Raw genomic sequence first — 18,412 nt, forward strand, 5'->3', positions numbered from 1 at the left:
CAGCAATGTAAATAAATGACAGTATAGTTATTGCAGCTCTAACTGATATTTTATGCTGAGGAATATAAATCCATACCTCCTATGGCAGACACGAGCCTTTGTGTTCAGTGTCTGGGTTCAGGGGGGTTCTGTAATTATAGTTTTCATACGTGTGATAATAGCTACGTGAAAAAGAAGAAAACAATGAATTGCCTTGTAAAAGAACACTTGGTTTGGTTTCCTTTAAGAAAGAGAGGCTTGAAATAAAATTACATAACCACACCACGAGTTCCAGGTTGTATCATTTGCAACCTGAGCTGAAGATACAAAATCACAAGGCCCGGACACACTGAGGCGAATATTTCAAGTGTATCAAGTGTATAAAGCTTGGGACTTGGCACCCGGGGACAGGAACAAACAGCCTGAGCTGCCTTACCCTTCCTTCCGCTTGGAAATTATTTTCCAGACAACACCTGCTCCGAGGAGCAGCAGAACTGCTGCAGCTGCCACTCCTGAGGGAGAAGAGGCCCAGTTATTCTCACTGTGTAAAGTACACGAAATGCACAACAGGGTGTATCTGCCGAGTAAGCAGAGAGAAGCTGTGCTGCTGAGGCCACTGAGCTGGGGACAGAAATGTTTGTAAGCTGCTTACCTAGGCCTACTGACCTGGGCTTGGGGGATGCTGGAGGGAGGGAAAAAAGGAAAATCAGCAAACTGTTCTACCAAGATACAGCATTTCTCCACTGTCCTTAATACCAAAGAACCTTTTAGAATCCCAGGATGGTTTGGGTTGAAGGGATCTTAAAGCTCATCCAGTTCCACCCCCCTGCCATGGGCAGGGACACCTCCCACTGTCCCAGGCTGCTCCAAACCCCAGTGTCCACCCTGGCCTTGGGCACCGCCAGGGATGCAGGGGCAGCCACAGCTTCCCCATGCCAGTGTCTCACTGCTAACACCCACGACACCGCATTTCTTAAAGCCACACCTTTGTATACTTCCTTCTTTAAAAAATACAGACAGACATTTGCATGTTTAAAATGCATTTGCATGCTTCTGTGCGATCTTCGCTTTGTTTACATTCCACTCACTCAGTTTACAGGCTGGCACGGGAGGGTCCCAGCTGAAATCCTCTTGGCACTGGGTGTGACTGATGCCTTCCAGCACGTAACCATCTTCACATTCAAGAGTGATGTTCGTGCCAGAGCGATAAGTACTTCCTTTAATGGCTTTTTTAACACCTTGGACATCCGGGAATTCACATCTGATCTCTGAAATTGGAAGCAGTAAAAAGAGGACACTTAAAGGGAACACAAAATATGAGAAACACAGCTGTGGGTTATTTAGGACATTGGTCTTGAATTCCTTCTGAGTGTAGCCAGGAATTCTCATTCCGCATTCTGCAGAACTGGGAAAGTGCCTCAGTCCCACATGGAATTCCAGTCAGAGGAAGGACAGACTCACCTTTGCACTGCGGAAGGGGCTGGCTCCAGGATCCCGACCCCGTGCAGTTGATGAAAGCATTCCCAACCAGTGAGTAACCGGGATCGCAGCTGTAGGATACAGCTGCTCCGGGCAGAAAGGTGGCAGAGGTGTTCCATTTCAGCCTCCCGTTGGTGATGTTTGGAGGCTGCAGACACGTCACAGCTGGAAAGTCAGGGAGGGACAATCAGCAGGAGCTGAAGGGTGGCCAGGGAGTGACTGGGGCACTGTCCCTCTGCAGCCTCGACTGCTCCCTTTGCATTTCTTCCCCTGCACTCAACAGCCCGGACCCCTGTAATTCCAGCAGGCTTCAGGAAGTCTAAAAACTCGAGTTTGTTCTTGTGACATATTCTGTTCTCAGATTTAGACCTTCTGCAGACCTTCCCCTAAGGCAAGACTTGTTAAATGTCCTTTGTTCTTCACTCTCTGCAGCCCAAACACACCTTGACAGACAGGAGGGGGATGGCTCCAGGCTCCAGATTCTGTGCAATAAATGGATGCTGTCCCCAGGAGGGAGAAGCCAGGCTCACAGATGTAGTTTACAGATGTTCCCACAGTAAAACCTGCTTTTGCTGGGCCACGGAAAGACCCGTGGGTGATATCTGCAGGCTTGGAGCAGTGCAGCACTGAAAACAGAGAGTGAAGATCAAAGCAGAGCTCAGAGAAACAAGAGGGAAAACTTCTGAGCAGCTGAGGAAGACTGAACGCTCCCTCCCACAGCACTGACCCCAAGAGCCCTGCCCAACCCTCTGCAAAATTCCCTCAGAAAAGCAGGACAGGCTGGGAGGAGGAGTTAGTGATTAGTAAATCAAATCTTGCCTCTTCAGGTAAGAGACCTACCTGGCTTTGTTGTGGGGTCAGGATGGTGATAACGTTCTGACACTCCATCTAAATACAGCATTAAGAGTTTAAAAACATGGTTGAGTAAATAAAATGTACACATTTACCTTCATTTCCCATCATCCTGGTGTTACATTTCCAGAAAAAAATTCACAGCTCCCTGATAGTCAGTGTCCTGCAGCTACCAAATTTCTCATTTCCAGGGAATTAGGAGAATGTGGGTTATGGATTGCAACAAGCAATGTGAGAAAGTGCAAATCATGCCAGTACTTACAACATTACCCAAGCCCTGGCTCATCTCCTGTGTGTGAAGAGAGGCATAAATGAAAGCAAAAATTTCTGGGTTCTCCTTAAAACAGTTGGAGCAAACAGGAAAAATAAAACCACCTTTGTCTTGGGTGAGTGGGTAGGAGAGAAATCAGGTGAGAAACCAGGAGGAATGTGCAATCCCACCAAGCCCAAGAGCTGATTCTTACCCTGCTCACAGACAGGTACAGGTGGGTGCCACCTCCTGTCACCTTGACACTGGGACGTGGGGTGGCCTCGCAGGGTGAAGCCTCTGCGGCACTTGAAGGTGACAGAGTCCCTGTAGGTGTAGTGGGGCTTGGGGACAGCCACCCTCCCGTTCTGGATCTGTGGGGCTGGGCACACCACCCCTGAAAGAGAAACTCCTATTTAGGGTACAAAGCCATGTGAGTGCCGAAGGAACACATCCTAAAGTCCGTTCTCAGTGTGCTCAGAGCACTCTCAGAGGCAGGCCTTAGAGACTCAGGTAAGAATAATTCCAGGAACTGGGGGTTTAGTTCTTTTAGGTACCTTAAGGGAACCACAGTATTATAATATATATATATAAACATAGATGGTGTGAATATATTCTAATAAATACATGAAATGGGGTAGAAATCTGTCAGTACTGTCATTCTCATGAATGCTTTACTATCCCAACATCAAAAAGCAATTCCATCTGAAAAAAGGACTAATTGCAATGATCAACCCCTGCAAAATATCCTTGTGCTTTGGTTAACAGTTCAGGGTTTGGAAAATTCCATTTCAGTGGTACTCAAAATATCACTCTTCTACAAAACACATTTTTTTACTTGATTTCTTATTTATTGTTGTGAAACAAAGGGGACAAGTCCCTGCAGGCATCTCTCGACTCTTCAGTCTGCATTGCTGTGACAGATCAAAGCTTACATCTGGAAGATTTTTAGAAGAAATGAAATATACAAGCATAAAAAACTATCCCAGAAGAATATTATCCTTTAATAGTCTTATTCATTTAATTCTATTTATTTAAAGGAAATGCTTTTTAATTTTAAGGACTTGTTATGACAATTCTGGCCCCAATATAGTGATGACCTACTTACTCTGACAGATGGGAGGCAGACCAGTCCAGGCAACATCTCGCCCCAAAATCTCACATCTCCTGTGGGACTCTCCAACCAGTCTGTACCTGGAGGTGTAGAGAGAGAAATATCAGCTCATTCCAAGTCCCTCAGCTTGGATTTTTCCCTCCCCAGAGGTTTCCTTCTGCAGCCTCCTGATTCCAGCTGATCACCAAGGTCTCTCTGCTGGTTTGACACATGGGAATGAAGGACACCAAAGTCCTTCTTCCCAGATCCAAGAGGAGCAACACTGACCCCAAAAACTCTGGGTTAGATTGGTCAGGTGATAAATCAGGACCCAACTGATTTCCAAAGGGCTGGAGCCTCCTTGCAGCACGACCTTGCTCCCATACCAGCTCCTGCTCAAGGCCATCTGAGAAGGAAAACTGAAACAGTTTTGCAAAGTAATCTGCACAGGAGGGAAAAATGAGACAATTCTCCCTTTCTGGAGCAGGCAGCTATGGCAGAATTAGAACCAAAATTCCAGTTCAGGTCTGCTGTGGGAGAACAGCTGTGCAGAGGAGTGGGCTCTGATCCTTTACCCACCACCAAACTCAGACACGAAGGCAGCAAAGGCAGCGTGGGACTCACCCTTCATCACACGTGTGGCTCACAGTTGACCCAAAAAGGAGATCTGTCAGAACAACAACTCTGCCATTCCTGGGGGGTTCTGGGTGTCTACACTGCTTCCCTGGGAAAGAACAAGGCTTTGTTTAAACTCCTCTCTTGAGCTTGTGTTACACACTATGAGAAGGTACCTTAAGGCTCTGTCCAAGTTCTGCCACCAATAAAGATGTGATTTCGAAAAGGCCCAAAGCGGCCCAGACCATGTGACTAGTAAAGCCATGTATGGATCTTTCCTTCAAAAACCCACAAAATAGACAATTTCCAATAAGCAACACCAAATGGATGGAGCTATTCACTTTTACAGAACTCTAGGGCTTCAGACCACGTGTGGTTTTGGAGGCAAGTCAGAGTTTGGGGCACTCCAGGGCGTCTCGAGTATCCCGGCCGGCAGCTGTAGCTCACAGTGTCCCCAACAGCAAATTCCAGCTGATTTTTGTATTGCCTGGTTAGCTCAGCAAAGGTGAGATTTGGAGGTGCACCACAGCCACCTGTCAGGGGAGAAAACATAGGGAGAAATGTCAACCACAAAAGTTGTTTTGAAATGTATTTTGAGTATGTACAACTTAAAATCATTGTGCAAAATGGGTAAAAAAAGGGGAGGGTAAAGGATTCAGGATTTTGGGAAGGGTGAGGATGAGTCCTACAGGTAGAAACTCCCAGGCTATCCATGAGTCCAAGCTTAGAGCCACAGGGTACCTGCACACTGAGGGAGAGGGAGGCTCCAGTTGCCAGAGTCGGTGCAGTAGATGGATGCCTCTCCCTGGAGGCTGTAGCCAGGGTCACAGCTGTAGTTCACAACCATCCCAGTGGGAAAAACCTGCAAGTCCTGGCTGTCATGTGTTCCTTTGTCAATATTTGGAGGTGAAGGGCATTGCAGCACTAAAGAGAGAGAGGACAAAGCAAAACTGAGAAAAGGGTGGGGCCATGACCCTGGGACAGGCTGGGGAAGCTGGGGTTGTTCAGCCTGAAGAGAAGGCTCCAGTGAGATCTTAGAGCCTCTTCCAGTGCCTAAAGGGGCTCCAAGAGAGCTGGAGAGGGACTGGGGACAAGGGATGGAGTAACAGGAATGGCTTCCCACTGCCAGAGGGCAGGGTTGGGTGGGATATTGGGAAGGAATTCCTCTCTGTCAGGGTGGGCAGGGGGGTGCCCGAGCAGCTGTGACTGCCCCATCCTTGGAAATGTCCAAGGCCAGGTTAGACAGGGCTTGGAGCAAGCTGGGGTAGTGGAAGGTGTCTCTGCTCATGGCAGGGGTTGAGATGAGCTGATTTTAAGCTTCTTTAACTCAGTGTCATAGGAGAAGAGTCACTATTTTAAGGAGTCTGCCCAAACCCTCCAAAGGAGGATGCAATAAAGGGGAAATTACAAGGCTTCAGCGCCCAACAAATAAAACCAATTAGAAGCAGCTGCAAAACTTACTTTTGCAAAACTCCTGGGCTTCAGACCATGTTAGATTTTCAAGACATGTGATAGTTGGTGATATCTGTGGCTGTTCCACGTATCCAGGCCGACAAGTGTAGTTCACAGTCATCCCAACAGGAAACTCAGTCTGATTTGCATATTCCTCACTTAACTCAGCAAATAGCAACGGTGTTGGTGTGCCACAACCAGCTGCCAAGAAACGAAATGGGCATGAGAAATATATCTTTGGCTGTGAAATGCAGCTAAAGAGAAGCAGGTGCATTGGTAGGCACTGTTAAACCCCAAGTTATTAATGCATCTTCTATGCAGTCTGACATCTGTATGCATCAAGTAACTCTGAGCATGTAAGGACACAGGCACCTGATTTATGTGGTCTTAAAACAAAACAGGATAAAGCAATGCCCAGATATAGTTTGGTCAGTGTGGTGCCTTCACATAACTGGGCTGTAGGGTACAGAAATCTTTAATTTCAATATTTAGAACATCCAAGCCTGTCTCCTTTTGGGAAACTTGAGCAGGACCACCAGCTTATTCCCAGTGCCACCAAAGTGAGCACAGCTCCTGCTGTGGTTCTCCCTGTGCCTAGCAATCCTGCAGGTTGGCAGGTTTGCTTGATGCAGGGTGAGCCTGGCACAGGGTGGATGCTGAGCCTGGCACAGGATGGATGCTGAGCCTGGCATGGGATGCATGCTGAGCCTGGCACAGGATGGATGCTGAGCCTGGCATGGGATAGATGCTGAGCCTGGCACAGGATGCATGCTGAGCCTGGCATGGGATGCATGCTGAGCCTGGCACGGGGTGGATGCTGAGCCTGGCATGGGATGCATGCTGAGCCTCGCACGGGGTGGATGCTGAGCCTGGCATGGGATAGATGCTGAGCCTGGCACGGGGTGGATGCTGAGCCTGGCACGGGGTGGATGCTGAGCCTGGCATGGGATGCATGCTGAGCCTCGCACGGGGTGGATGCTGAGCCTGGCATGGGATGCATGCTGAGCCTGGCACAGGGTGGATGCTGAGCCTGGCACGGGATGGATGCTGAGCCTGGCACGGGATGCATGCTGAGGCAGCCCCACCTGCACAGCGTGGGTAGGGAAGGCTCCAGTTGCCCCAGGCCGTGCACAGCACGGAGGGGTCCCCGAGCAGGGAGAAGCCGGGCTGGCAGCTGTAGCTCACGGAGGTGCCACTGGTGAAGTTGGTCCCCGGTTCGGCGCTGGGCGTGGCGTGGGCGATGGCGGGGGGCGGAGGGCAGGGCCGTGCTGCCGGGCAGGAGCAGAAAGCAGAGGGTTTTTTAGGGGTTTCACCCAGAGGAGGAGCCCTGCTACCACGGCAAACCCCGTCCCAGCGGCTCACCTGGCTGGCAGGTGGGCACAGCGGGCACCCAGCGGCTGTCGGGCTGGCACCTGGCCCCACGGCTGCCCCTCAGCACGAAGCCTGGGTGGCACTGGAAGGTGACGTTGTCCCCGGGGTGGTACACAGCCCTGCGGCCCTCAGCCACCTCCCCGTCCTGGATGCTGGGGCTGCTGCAGGTGATCACTGGGAGGGAAAAGCAGCAGAGCTCAGGCTGGGGGCATGGCTGCCAGAGCTGAGGGTCCTGCTCTGGTTTTGGGAGCCTGTGTGAGTGCAGTCAGGGTAGCAGCATTTGGGGCTCACCTTCGCACCGGGGGTAAGGGATGCTCCAGACTCCTGCTGGCAAACAGGAAACAGCGCTTTTCCCAGTGAGGACATAGCCCGGGTCACAGTGGTACTTCACTGCCATGCCAGGGAGGAACTCTGCCACCCCCTTGCTGTCGTGCTGGCCATTTCTGATGCTTGGAGGGGAAGGACATGGTGGCACTGCAAGGAGAGGAAAACATCCCAGCTAGCCAAGAGCTGGTACCACAAACCCCCCTGGAGGGTGAGGCAGCCTTTTAGCTTTGTTCTTTCCCATTAATTTCTACCCAACAGCAATGAGGGCTGTCATTGAATGATATTTCCATCCTACCCTCTCTTACCTTCCAGCCTTCATGTTTTCTGAGCTTATTGACATAAAAATGGTAGCTTCTCACTATTTAGGCAACTACAGTGGTTCGTTTCCATCTCTGACCCTAACGATTTGCTCTGGTCTTTCTATGGTTGTGAATGATATCAGGCACCAGCCTGGATTTTGTGGATTCATTTAAAGAGCCCTACATTTAACAAGGGTCTGAATCACAGAAAGATTTAGGTTTGGAAAGCCCACAACTACCCCATGTGCCAAGTGCCACATGCACATGTCCTTTAAATCCCTCCAGGGATGGTGCCAGATGATGCCCACACCTCCCCAGGCAGCCTGTTTGGATGGGGATTACAAGGATGGCAGGACATATACTTGCATGTTTTTCCTTTCCAGCCCCTTTACCTCCAACCAGAGGTTCAGAAATCAGCTGCCCCTCATTTGCACTTACGCTTCTCACAGGTGGGGACAGGAGGGTGCCACTTGCCCCCAAACTGGCACTGGGACTCTTGAGAGCCCTTCAAGGCATAACCAAGGTTGCACTCGAAGATGACGGTGTCCTCCAGGTCGTAGGTGGTCTCTGACCCAGTCACTTTTCCATTCTCGATCTCCGGTCTGGTGCAGCCAATTGCTGGAAGGGAAGAGCACAAGGATTTGAAGAGCTGGGGATGTGAAACCCCTCCTGGCTCTGGAGAGGCACTGGGCAGGGACAGCACCTGCTGCTGGGCCTTGTCATGGGCATTTCAACATTTCTGACTCTTGTTCTTACACTAAATGTCATTATTCAGTTGTTCCTGAGCATTTGTACTCAGTGGGAACAGAAAGGGAAACCCACAGGCGCACATGGGGCTCCTCTTGCCTCTGCTCTCTGCCTCTCCCTGGGGATTTGCTTGCAGTGATTAAGCCAAGAGCCAAGGAGGAGGAAGGAGCCAGAGGAAGCCCCAGGAACAGACCTCGGCAGCGGGGCTGGGGCCGGCTCCAGGTTCCCCTGGCGGTGCAGCGGATGGCGGCGTTGCCCAGCAGGGAGTAGCCCTCAGCGCAGGTGTAGAGCACCACGGAGCCCGGGCCGTGCCTGGCCCCGGGGCTGGCACTGTGCTGCCCGTTGGCAATGCTCGGCGGGGCAGGGCACCTCACCTCTGCTGGGAACGAGGAAAGGCAGGTGAGGAACAGGGCAGGGCAAGATAAACACCAAAACCCCCAACCTTCTGAAAGCAAAGGAGCGAGATAACACAAGTGCAGTCAGCCAGGACAAGGTGATAAGTAACTTTTCCAGGAACTCTCCTTAGCTCTTTTCTCCATCAGAAACCAACATCCTGTTCTTTAGAGCTTCTTCAGAAGTAATACGTCAAATTAAGTTCTAAGGAAAACTGAAGCAATAATAGTACTCCCCCATCAGCATCAAAAAGAAAAAGCTGTTGTAGTAAAGCACTAGCAAATACGCCTTTTATGCCTAGAAAAGTGATTAAAAATTGCAAATCCTCTGAGTTGTTTTGAGCACTGACATTAACTGCTGTGAATAAATACAGTCAGCTGTGTGAGCTGTGTCCCCATGGGTGCAGGCCCTGCCGCAGCTGGGGCTGTCCCTTGTGCCAGGCACAGCCAGAGCTGGCAGTGGGCACAGCCGAGCCCTACCTTGGCACCGTGGCACTGTCCCACTCCACGTGCCGCGCTCCCCATCCACAGAGGTGCAGGACAGGGAGGTGTCTCCAGCTGGGGCCAGCCCCGAGGCACAGCTGTAGGTGACCACGTCCCCCAGGGAGAAGGTGTCCCTGGAGCCCCCGCTGTGTGTCCCGTGCGGGATGGCCGGAGGGGCAGCGCAGGTGACGCCTGTGGGCAGGACAGGGCAGGGTCAGCACTGCCCGGGGCTGCAGGGCACACACCCTGCCCAGGAGGGGCACTGACGGAGGGGAAAGCACCTCAGCGGTGACACAATGACCCGATTCTCCAGGAACAAACTTTGCATCGATAAAATGACACGTGGGAAGGAAAATCTGTCCCCTCCTGTGAGTCACTTCCTTGCTGCCCGTGTCTGGAGGTGCTGGGACAATTCTTACCTCCCTTTCCATAACCATTGGTGACACAGAGAGACTGGCCAGTGAAAAATACTTACCCACTAACAGGAGTTTAAAATATTAATGTTTCTTCTCAGTTTGGACCAGAATAAATAAAAGACCTTTGAAATCATTTTCAGAAGCATATCCAAAACAAAATTAAAAGAAAAAGGAAATCTTTTACACATTCAGTGACTTGAGAGATCTTTTGCAATAAAACCTTTGGCTTGAAAGAAGTTCCACTTTATCTTGTAAACCATCTCCAAGGGCCTGTTGTGGTGGCCTACTTACGCTTGCAGAGAGGAGGATCCCCACTCCATGAGACGTGTGTGCCAGAGACCTCACAAATTCTCTGGGAGCCTCCCACCAGCTTGTACCTGGACCACACAGAAGGATTCATTATTTTAACAGTGAGATTTCTTTACAACCCTTGCAATTGGCAGCCAGGAGTTCTGACTTGGGACCTGGGTTGTGTAAAGCTGAAAATCCACTTTACTCTCCCCAGGGCAGGACTCACCCTTTATCACAAGTGTAATTAATTTTGGACCCGAGGAGGAGATCTGTCAGGACAACAGCTCTGCCATTCTCTGGGTTCCCTGGGCTGGGACACTGCTTCCCTGGAAGGGAATGCCAGCCTCCATCAGCCCTCAGCCGTGCTCACATCCCAGCAGGGATGTCACCGCAGAGAGCAGGCAGAGACACCCACAGAGCTGGGGAAGCAGGGAAAGCAGCCAAGCCTCACACTTCAGGCTTTCAGCACTCGCAGGACCTACTTTTACAGAACTCCAGCACTGCAGACCACGTCTGGTTCCTGAGGCAGGTGACGGCTGGTGACACCCCCAGGAGCGGGCTGTAGCCAGGCTGGCACACGAATTCCACCCTGCTCCCCTCGGGAAACACCGTCTGGTTCCTGTAGGGCTCCTTCAGCTCGGCAAAGGCCAGCCTGGCAGGGGCTCTGCAGCCAGCTGCCAGGACAGAGAACAGCCCGGCTGTCAAAGAGCCACAAAAGGTGGATTGGGAGAGCAGGGGAAGGTTAAACCCTGCTGGGACACTTGCCCTGCTCGCAGACGGGCACAGGCGGCTCCCAGGTGTTGTTTGGCTGGCACTGGATCTCTCTGTGACCACGAATGGCATAGCCTGGGTCACACTGGAAGGTCACGGTGTCCCCGTGTGCGTAGGCAGACCTGGCAGCCAGGATCCTCCCGTGCTGGATCTGTGGGACAGGACAGCTCGCCTCTGGAAAGGAAAGAGGTGCAGGTGCTCAGAACAGGCCCTCAGGCAGAGCTGGGCACTGTGAAGCCGCCAAGAGTTGCAATTTTAAGACACAAGGCTGAAAATAATTTTTTTAGAGAAGATGTTGTGCCTGCATCCTGCAGTATCAAACATCCCAAGAGGAAAGGGGAGCAGGGTGGCACTCCAGCCTCCCCTGCTCTGCTGGCCTCAGCCCTGGAAAATGCTGGGGCAGGAATTCCAGCTGGCTGGAGTTTGCCAGTCTGTCCCACCCCGGAGCGGCAGCGCTGGGAGGATGGCAGGGGATCCCTGCACCCTCGGGCAGCCCAGCCCACCTCCGCAGGCCGGCAGGGGCTCGCTCCAGACGCCGTTGTGGCCGTCGCGGGTGGTGCAGTGGATGGAGGGCTGCCCGTGCAGGGGGAAGCCGCGATTGCAGCTGTAGGTCACGGCCGTGCCGTAGTGGAACTCGCTCAGCAGCCGGCCCGAGTGCTGCCCGTTGGGGATGTCCGGGGGTGGCTCGCAAGGGATGCCTGCAGAGGAGCAGAACCTCAGCTCAGCAGCAGCCCCGAAGCGCCTGGAACCCCTCAGGCTGTGGGGCACAAACACTTGTTCTAAAGATGGGATGAAGTGACCTCCCAGGTGAGAGCTGGTTGGGAACAGGATCCCACCCCCCTGGCAGGTAGGAAGCAGAGCAGTAATCAAAGCTCTCTGTGGTGGAAACACCTGCATCGAGCGCTTATTTAGCATCGCTCGTATAAAATCCTGGTGCCAGTCCAGACACAGTCTGTATGCCACCTGGTGGTTCACACCTGCCTGGAAAATCTGGGAAATGCTTTAAAACCTCAGAAAGAAACGTTTGCTGGTACATTCTTCGAATGGAACAGCCCTGATCAGCAGAGCAACCCTCAGGTGGAATTGCTGAGGAGCGGCACAGCAGCTCTTGGGCACTCACCAGTGGTGGAGAGAGGGAACAAACCCCGGTCTGGGATTTTGGGATTCGCTGCTGGCCCTGCCTCAATGCTCTGTCTCTCCTTAGGACTGACCCTTGTTTCTCTGGGTCTGACAAAACAACCCCTAAGCTGAACAAGTTTGCCCTTCTTCTCCTGCAATGGGCTCCTGGTGTCAGTCAGCAGCAGGACTGAAAAAGTCCTGCTGGAAAAGCTCCAGCTGAGGTGTTGCTTTCCTTAATCCCTTCAGCTTTGGAATCTTGTACCTTCTCCCAGACTGCTTTCTTATGCCTTCCAAACTTTCTGGTAATTTTCCTGCCCACAGAGGGGAGAAATTGCCAGTGAAGGCTTTGATTGGAAAGATGTGGCAGTCTCTGCTGGAAAATATTTCCCAGATCCATGCAAACCCCCAGAACCACGAGCTACTTACGCTGACAGAGGGGAGTGTGACCAGTCCATGCAACACGTCCCCCAGAGATCTCACAGCGCCTGCTGGGCTGGCCAATTAACCTGTGCCTGGTGGTAAAAGGGTTGGTCATTCACCCCCAGCCACTTCAGTTGGAATTACTGTTCCTCCCAACCACCTGGGATGGGGGATCAGCCCTGCTGGCAGCAGAGCTGTGGTCCTGGAGGGGAAATTCCTTCCTTGCTCTGCCTGACCCATTTCCCAGCATTTATAGGGGATATATATATGTGTATATATATATATGGAAGATAGATATATATACACACACACACTATAGTGTACAGGCACAATAGGTCCCTGTACAGGGACTTCTGTACACAATCCATTTTCTGGGAGTGAATGAACAGGGGTTAAAAAGGGAGACACTTACCCAATCCACCTCCAAAGCAGGACTTACCCTTCCTCACAGCTGTAAACCACTGTAGACCCAAGCTGGAGGTTTGTCAGGGAAATAATCTTGCCATTCACAGGCTCACCTGGGTGACTGCACTGTTTCCCTGGGGAAAGAAAACACCCTTATATCCTGTCTCACTACATCACAGTACCAAATATGCAATTATTCCTCCAGTCCCCTGCCCACATTCCCAGTTCCCCCCAACACGGCTTTCCAGTTTCAAAGGGTTACATGGCTTTACTAGTCACATTTCAGAATAACATCAAGGTTTTGGCAGCATGGACAGAACCTGAGACCTGTTCCTCCTGCAACAACAGACACCAAATCAAGGAGCTATTCACTTTTACAGAACTCTAGTGCTTCTGACCACACTCCTCTCTCAAGGCATGTCAGAGTAGGTGTCATTCCTGGGACTTTAGCATATCCAGGGAGGCAAGTGTATTGTACAGTCTTCCCAACAGGAAAATCAATGGCATTTCTATGCTCCTCATTTAGCTCAGCAAACTGTAACCTTGTGGGAGCACCACAAGCACCTAGTGAGAGAGAAAAGAGATGTGAGAAGCGGGCAGGACAGGCACATGGGGGGAAGCACACAAAGAGCGCTGTTAGGAGGAAAGGGGTTTGGTCTGCCTTGCAAAAATGTTCATTTTGATTAATATAGCCATTAATAAAGACATTTTCCCAAAGGGTAGCAGAGAATTAGGTTCTTATTCCCAGGACAGGCTTAAATCTTCCCCTCAAAGGGTTTAACAACATTTTTCAAACAGGATTAGGGGATATAAAATGTAGCCCGAGGCAGTTATGTCACATACCTGGAGACCTGGTGAGGGAGTTGTGGTGAGGCAGTGCTCTGTCACACACAGGAGCAGGGGGCTGCCAGCTGCCATCCTCCTGGCAGGACAGGCTGGCACTGCCCTGCAGGCTGTAACCATCGTGGCACCGAAATGTCACCGTCTGCCCGGGTGCAGAGAGAAGCCCGTGGCCACCAACTTGCCTTGCATTGGCTACGATCGGATTGATGCAGACAGTCCCTGGAAATGGGGGTGTGCAGGAGGAGTCGGGGCAAAAGAAAACACAAAACCACTGGCTGTTAATGCTGGAACCACTAACTCAGCCCAGTGTCCACACAAACATCCCCGGCCGTGGGAAGGCTTGGCATTGATTGATTCCATGGTACACTTTACATGGATTTAACTCTCTTGGAGGATGTGTTTGTGCCGCTGAGGGTGTCCCCTGTGCTCAGAGCCTGAGGGGTCAGAGCCGGGCTCACCTTCGCAGCGAGGGCGGGGCTGGCTCCAGTTCCCCGATGCTCGGCAGGACACAGCGGCATTTCCAACCAGGTAATAGCCAGGATTGCAGGTGTACCTTACAGACATTCCCATGGTGAAAAACGCATTGTCCAGGCCGTTGTGATTTCCATTGGCGACCGCCGGAGGCATCGGGCACGGCCGGACTGCGAGAGGGAGATGGGAAATTGAACTCAGCGAGAGAACGGGGAGCGAGGGAAGGCAGACAGGGTGATGTGCAAGGAGGGGTCAAATCCCTGCCCGCACCCCCTGTTCCTGAGCAGCACTCACCCCTGTGGCACTCGAGCACCGGCGGGTCCCAGATGCCCCCGGGCTGGCACCGAGCCTCGTCAGAGCCCTCTGCTGCATAGCCAGGGTGACAGTCAAAGTGCAGAGTGTCCCCAGCTCTGTAGGTGCTCTGCGCGTTGTGGACCTTGCCATTCTGCACCTCGGGTACCTGGCAGCCGATGGCTGTGGGAGCAGTGACAGCGCCCTTCAAACTTCAGTGCATCAGGAGCTGGATCCTGCACGGGCAGAGCCCTCTCCTGCCCTCGGTGCCACAACCCCGCCTGCTCTGAGCCTACAGCACACCCAGCACCCTCCTGCCCCCACCCAGGAGAGAGGCTCCACAGACCTTCACAGCGGGGCAGGGGCCGGCTCCAGCGCCCGGAGTCCGTGCAGGTGAGGGACTCATTGCCGAGCAGCTCAAAGCCCTCCCTGCAGCTGTAGGACACGGTCACCCCCCGGGAAAAGCTGTCCGAGGAGAGCCCGGTGTGCAGCCCGTTGGCGATGCTCGGCGGCCGAGGACATGTCACCTCTGCAGAGGGAGGAGAAACCTCATCAGAGTCTGGGAGAGGAGATTTTGGGGAGCCAGCTCAGCCCCAGCCTCCTGCATGTCACACTTTGGGAGGACAGAGGGCTCAAACCCCTGCCAGCTGTATCCTGCCAGCAGCCTTTGGGTCTCCTGTCTCTCCTCTGATTTTTCTGGACAAAGAGTATTGTAATGATTCATTTAAAGTCGGCTGGTGTCCCCCTAAAAGCTGTGTCCCCCCTATGGCCATGCCTGGTCTCAGCACTGTCCCCATCCATGGATATGACTGGAGCACAGGGAGGAGGGGGCTGGCTCTGGACTCGTGGATTTTAGCTTGTTCTTTACATATTATAAACCCATATATTTCATTAAAATGGAGTTCAGTCTCTCACTGAAGGTCTCAGTGGATTTGGTGAGGGTGTCCCCTGTGCTCAGAGCCTGAGGGGTCAGAGCCGGGCTCACCTTCACAGCGAGGGCGGGGCTGGCTCCAGTTCCCCGATGCTCGGCAGGACACAGCGGCATTTCCAACCAGGTAATAGCCAGGGTTGCACGTGTACCTTACAGACATTCCCATGGTGAATCCTGCTGTGTCCCGGCCGTTGTGATTTCCATTGGCGACCGCCGGAGGCATCGGGCAGGGCCGGACTGCGAGAGGGAGTTGGGAAATTGAACTCAGCGAGAGAACGGGGAGCGAGGGAAGGCAGGCGGGGTGATGTGCACGGAGGGGTCAAATCCCTGCCCGCACCCCCTGTTCCTGAGCAGCACTCACCCCTGTGGCACTCGAGCACCGGCGGGTCCCAGATGCCCCCGGGCTGGCACCGAGCCTCGTCAGAGCCCTCTGCTGCATAGCCAGGGTGACAGTCAAAGTGCAGAGTGTCCCCAGCTCTGTAGGTGCTCTGCGCGTTGTGGACCTTGCCATTCTGCACCTCGGGTACCTGGCAGCCGATGGCTGTGGGAGCAGTGACAGCGCCCTTCAAACTTCAGAGCATCAGGAGCTGGGTCCTGCACAGGCAGAGCCCTCTCCTGCCCTCGGTGCCACAACCCCGCCTGCTCTGAGCCTACAGCACACCCAGCACCCTCCTGCCCCCACCCAGGAGAGAGGCTCCACAGACCTTCACAGCGGGGCAGGGGCCGGCTCCAGCGCCCGGAGTCCGTGCAGGTGAGGGACTCATTGCCGAGCAGCTCAAAGCCCTCCCTGCAGCTGTAGGACACGGTCACCCCCCGGGAAAAGCTGTCCGAGGAGAGGCCGGTGTGCAGCCCGTTGGCGATGCTCGGTGGCCGAGGACATGTCACCTCTGCAGAGGGAAAGAAAGCGTCCTGTGGGTCTGCTGTGTGCTGCTGGCACAGCTCGGTAACAGCAGGGTGATTGATCTCCTGAATTCTGCTCTGGGCTCCATCTGCTGGGTCACGGCTTTCGTTCACTCCAGGTGCAGCTGCACCTGCACTGGCAGTAATGAGAGTCCCGACGGGATTTCGGGCACAGGGCAGGATTTGGGAGGGATCCGCACTGACGCGGAAGCAGCGACAGCAGTGAGAAGTTGTGATTTCTCTCCACTCCCAGTGAAGGTGAAATGCCCCACATCTGCCCAGAAGCAGTGTCAGAAAGCCCCCGGGATTCAGACCAGCCATCCCGCGGGGTTCACTTCTCCCCGTCCCTCTCGGAGCCCCGGACAGGGCGCAGCCATCCCCGTGTCCCACCCCAGCCTGTCCCACCGGAGCTGTTTCTGTTTCTCTGCCAGCCAGGCTCGGGAAGGGCAGCCGGGACAGATCCACCCCGCTTTTGTGAATTTGAGAAGACACAAGAGGAGATTTCCCCGCGGCCCCGCTCCCCGCGCTGGGCCGCTCGCGGGCCACTCACCCTTTTTGCACTCCGGCAGAGGGGGCTCCCACCTGGAGGCAGCCCCGCAGGTGCTCCTGCCCGGGCCCCGCAGGGTGTAGCCGGGCCTGCAGGTGATGCTCACGGTGTCCCATGTCCGGTGGAAAGAGAGAGGAGGGGACACCCGGCCGTAGGGCACACGGGGGAACGGGCACCAGGCAGCTGGAGGGACGGGAGGGAAATGCTGACCTGCCCGGCCCCGGGTGGGGGATGCCGGTGCAGGGCTCCCGTTCCCCTCAGCAGGGAAGGACACAGGGATCAGCCAGGACACAGCAGCGATGAGGAGCAGGAGGGCCGTGGGAGGAAGGCCCCGGAGGAGCGGAGCTGCTGCCCTGCCTTACCTTGAGCCCCGGGCGTGGCGCCGAGGAGCAGAGCGGAGCTGCCCAGCAGGCAGAGGGTGAAGGTGGGCACCATCCCTGGCACAGGCAGCGGCTCCTGGGGCACGGGGCAGATATGGGCACCCCAGTTCCCCCATTGCCCACGTGGGAGGAAGGAGATGCTGCTGGGGGACTTCCTGGGACTGTGGGACAGGAACCTGGGGGCTCCCCAGGACCTGCAGGCACAGCCAGCACCCCCGGGGAGGCTGCAGGTGCCTCAGGCTGCTGCTGCAGCTGGTTTTAGCAGGGGAGGATGTGGAAAGAGGGGTGAAAAAGGGCTGGGTGCAGGCAGAGATGCTGTAGCTGTGTCCATGTCCTTCCCTAGGAGAAGTGGCCCAGGCTCTGTCCCAGAGCCCCTGGGGATGGTGGTGGCACCTGAGGGACATGGCACAATTCACCTGCCCGGGGTGGGACAGGCAGTGGGAATTCCCCCCTCCCATAAAAACAGGAACAACTGGGGACACAAATCCTCCTGACCCAACCCTGGGCTGATCCCTCCCCACTGGCAGGGAGAATAAACCCCAGACAGGACTTTTGGATGAGGAGCAGCCCCAGCAGCTCCAGCTGCCCACCTCACACCGATGACACTTCCTGAGCCTAAAACAGGCAGCAAGACTTGAACTGCTCAAGCCCTTTTATTTCTTTTATTGACAGAGATCTTCCAACACTTACAAATCCAAAGTTCCCACTGCAGAATTGCACTTGGTCATTTGCACTCAGATTATAAAGAAAAATTATGTGCAATTGATTAACAAATACAGTAAATAAACCCTCTCCGATGGTAGATTTTGGTGGTAAAAAATGTTTCAGCATTCACAATTCCTTTCATTTGATTGTGGGGAGATAATTCCAAGCTGATCCCCAAATCACATGTTAAATCATTTGGAAAAAAAAAATCACTTTGGACTATGCAGTATGAATAAATGTGCTGGGATTAAAGTAACAAAACCAAACACAACCCAGAGCTGGGAGGCTTCAGGTTTATTTTGTCCTTTTAGTCATTCACATGGCTTACAGTAAGAGAGCAATAAAAATAACCAGCAATGTGCAAGTGCTTGCTCTGCAAGGCTGAAGAAACAGGATCTGCAGTGCCCCTGTGAGAGCTGAGCAGGACAATGCCCTGCCAGGGAGGGAGAACTTGGGGGTCTGTCTGGAACAAGGCTGGTGTGTGCATGGAAATGGTTATTTGTGGGTTTCCTTCTTACCAGAGGCGTGTTCCTGCTAGCAGGGGAAAATGGAGAAACCAAAGGTCTGTAGTAGACACATTTTGGAT

The 18,412-nt window shown here is 53.4% G+C and overlaps 1 protein-coding gene across 1 annotated transcript; it reads right to left on the reverse strand.

The window, feature by feature from the left end:
- Nucleotides 1–79: 79 nt before the first annotated feature.
- On the reverse strand, nt 80–17,176 carry LOC311162477 (complement receptor type 1-like; the record flags this gene model as incomplete). Its single annotated transcript, XM_084220847.1, has 35 exons — nt 80–161; nt 416–491; nt 1,068–1,247; nt 1,441–1,623; nt 1,902–2,084; nt 2,299–2,346; nt 2,775–2,954; nt 3,666–3,751; nt 4,275–4,374; nt 4,607–4,798; nt 5,007–5,189; nt 5,727–5,918; nt 6,803–6,985; nt 7,080–7,262; nt 7,380–7,562; nt 8,153–8,332; nt 8,655–8,840; nt 9,334–9,528; nt 10,044–10,129; nt 10,270–10,369; nt 10,526–10,717; nt 10,809–10,988; nt 11,318–11,512; nt 12,360–12,445; nt 12,793–12,892; nt 13,131–13,322; nt 13,602–13,820; nt 14,060–14,242; nt 14,367–14,546; nt 14,710–14,892; nt 15,349–15,531; nt 15,656–15,835; nt 15,999–16,181; nt 16,745–16,924; nt 17,104–17,176. 35 exons carry the CDS (start codon nt 17,174–17,176, stop codon nt 80–82), a joined length of 5,490 nt encoding a protein of 1,829 aa, XP_084076973.1.
- Nucleotides 17,177–18,412: the final 1,236 nt, after the last annotated feature.

This window comes from Fringilla coelebs (assembly GCF_963513975.1).
Source record: "Fringilla coelebs genome assembly, chromosome: 23".
Taxonomy (NCBI): domain Eukaryota; kingdom Metazoa; phylum Chordata; class Aves; order Passeriformes; family Fringillidae; genus Fringilla; species Fringilla coelebs.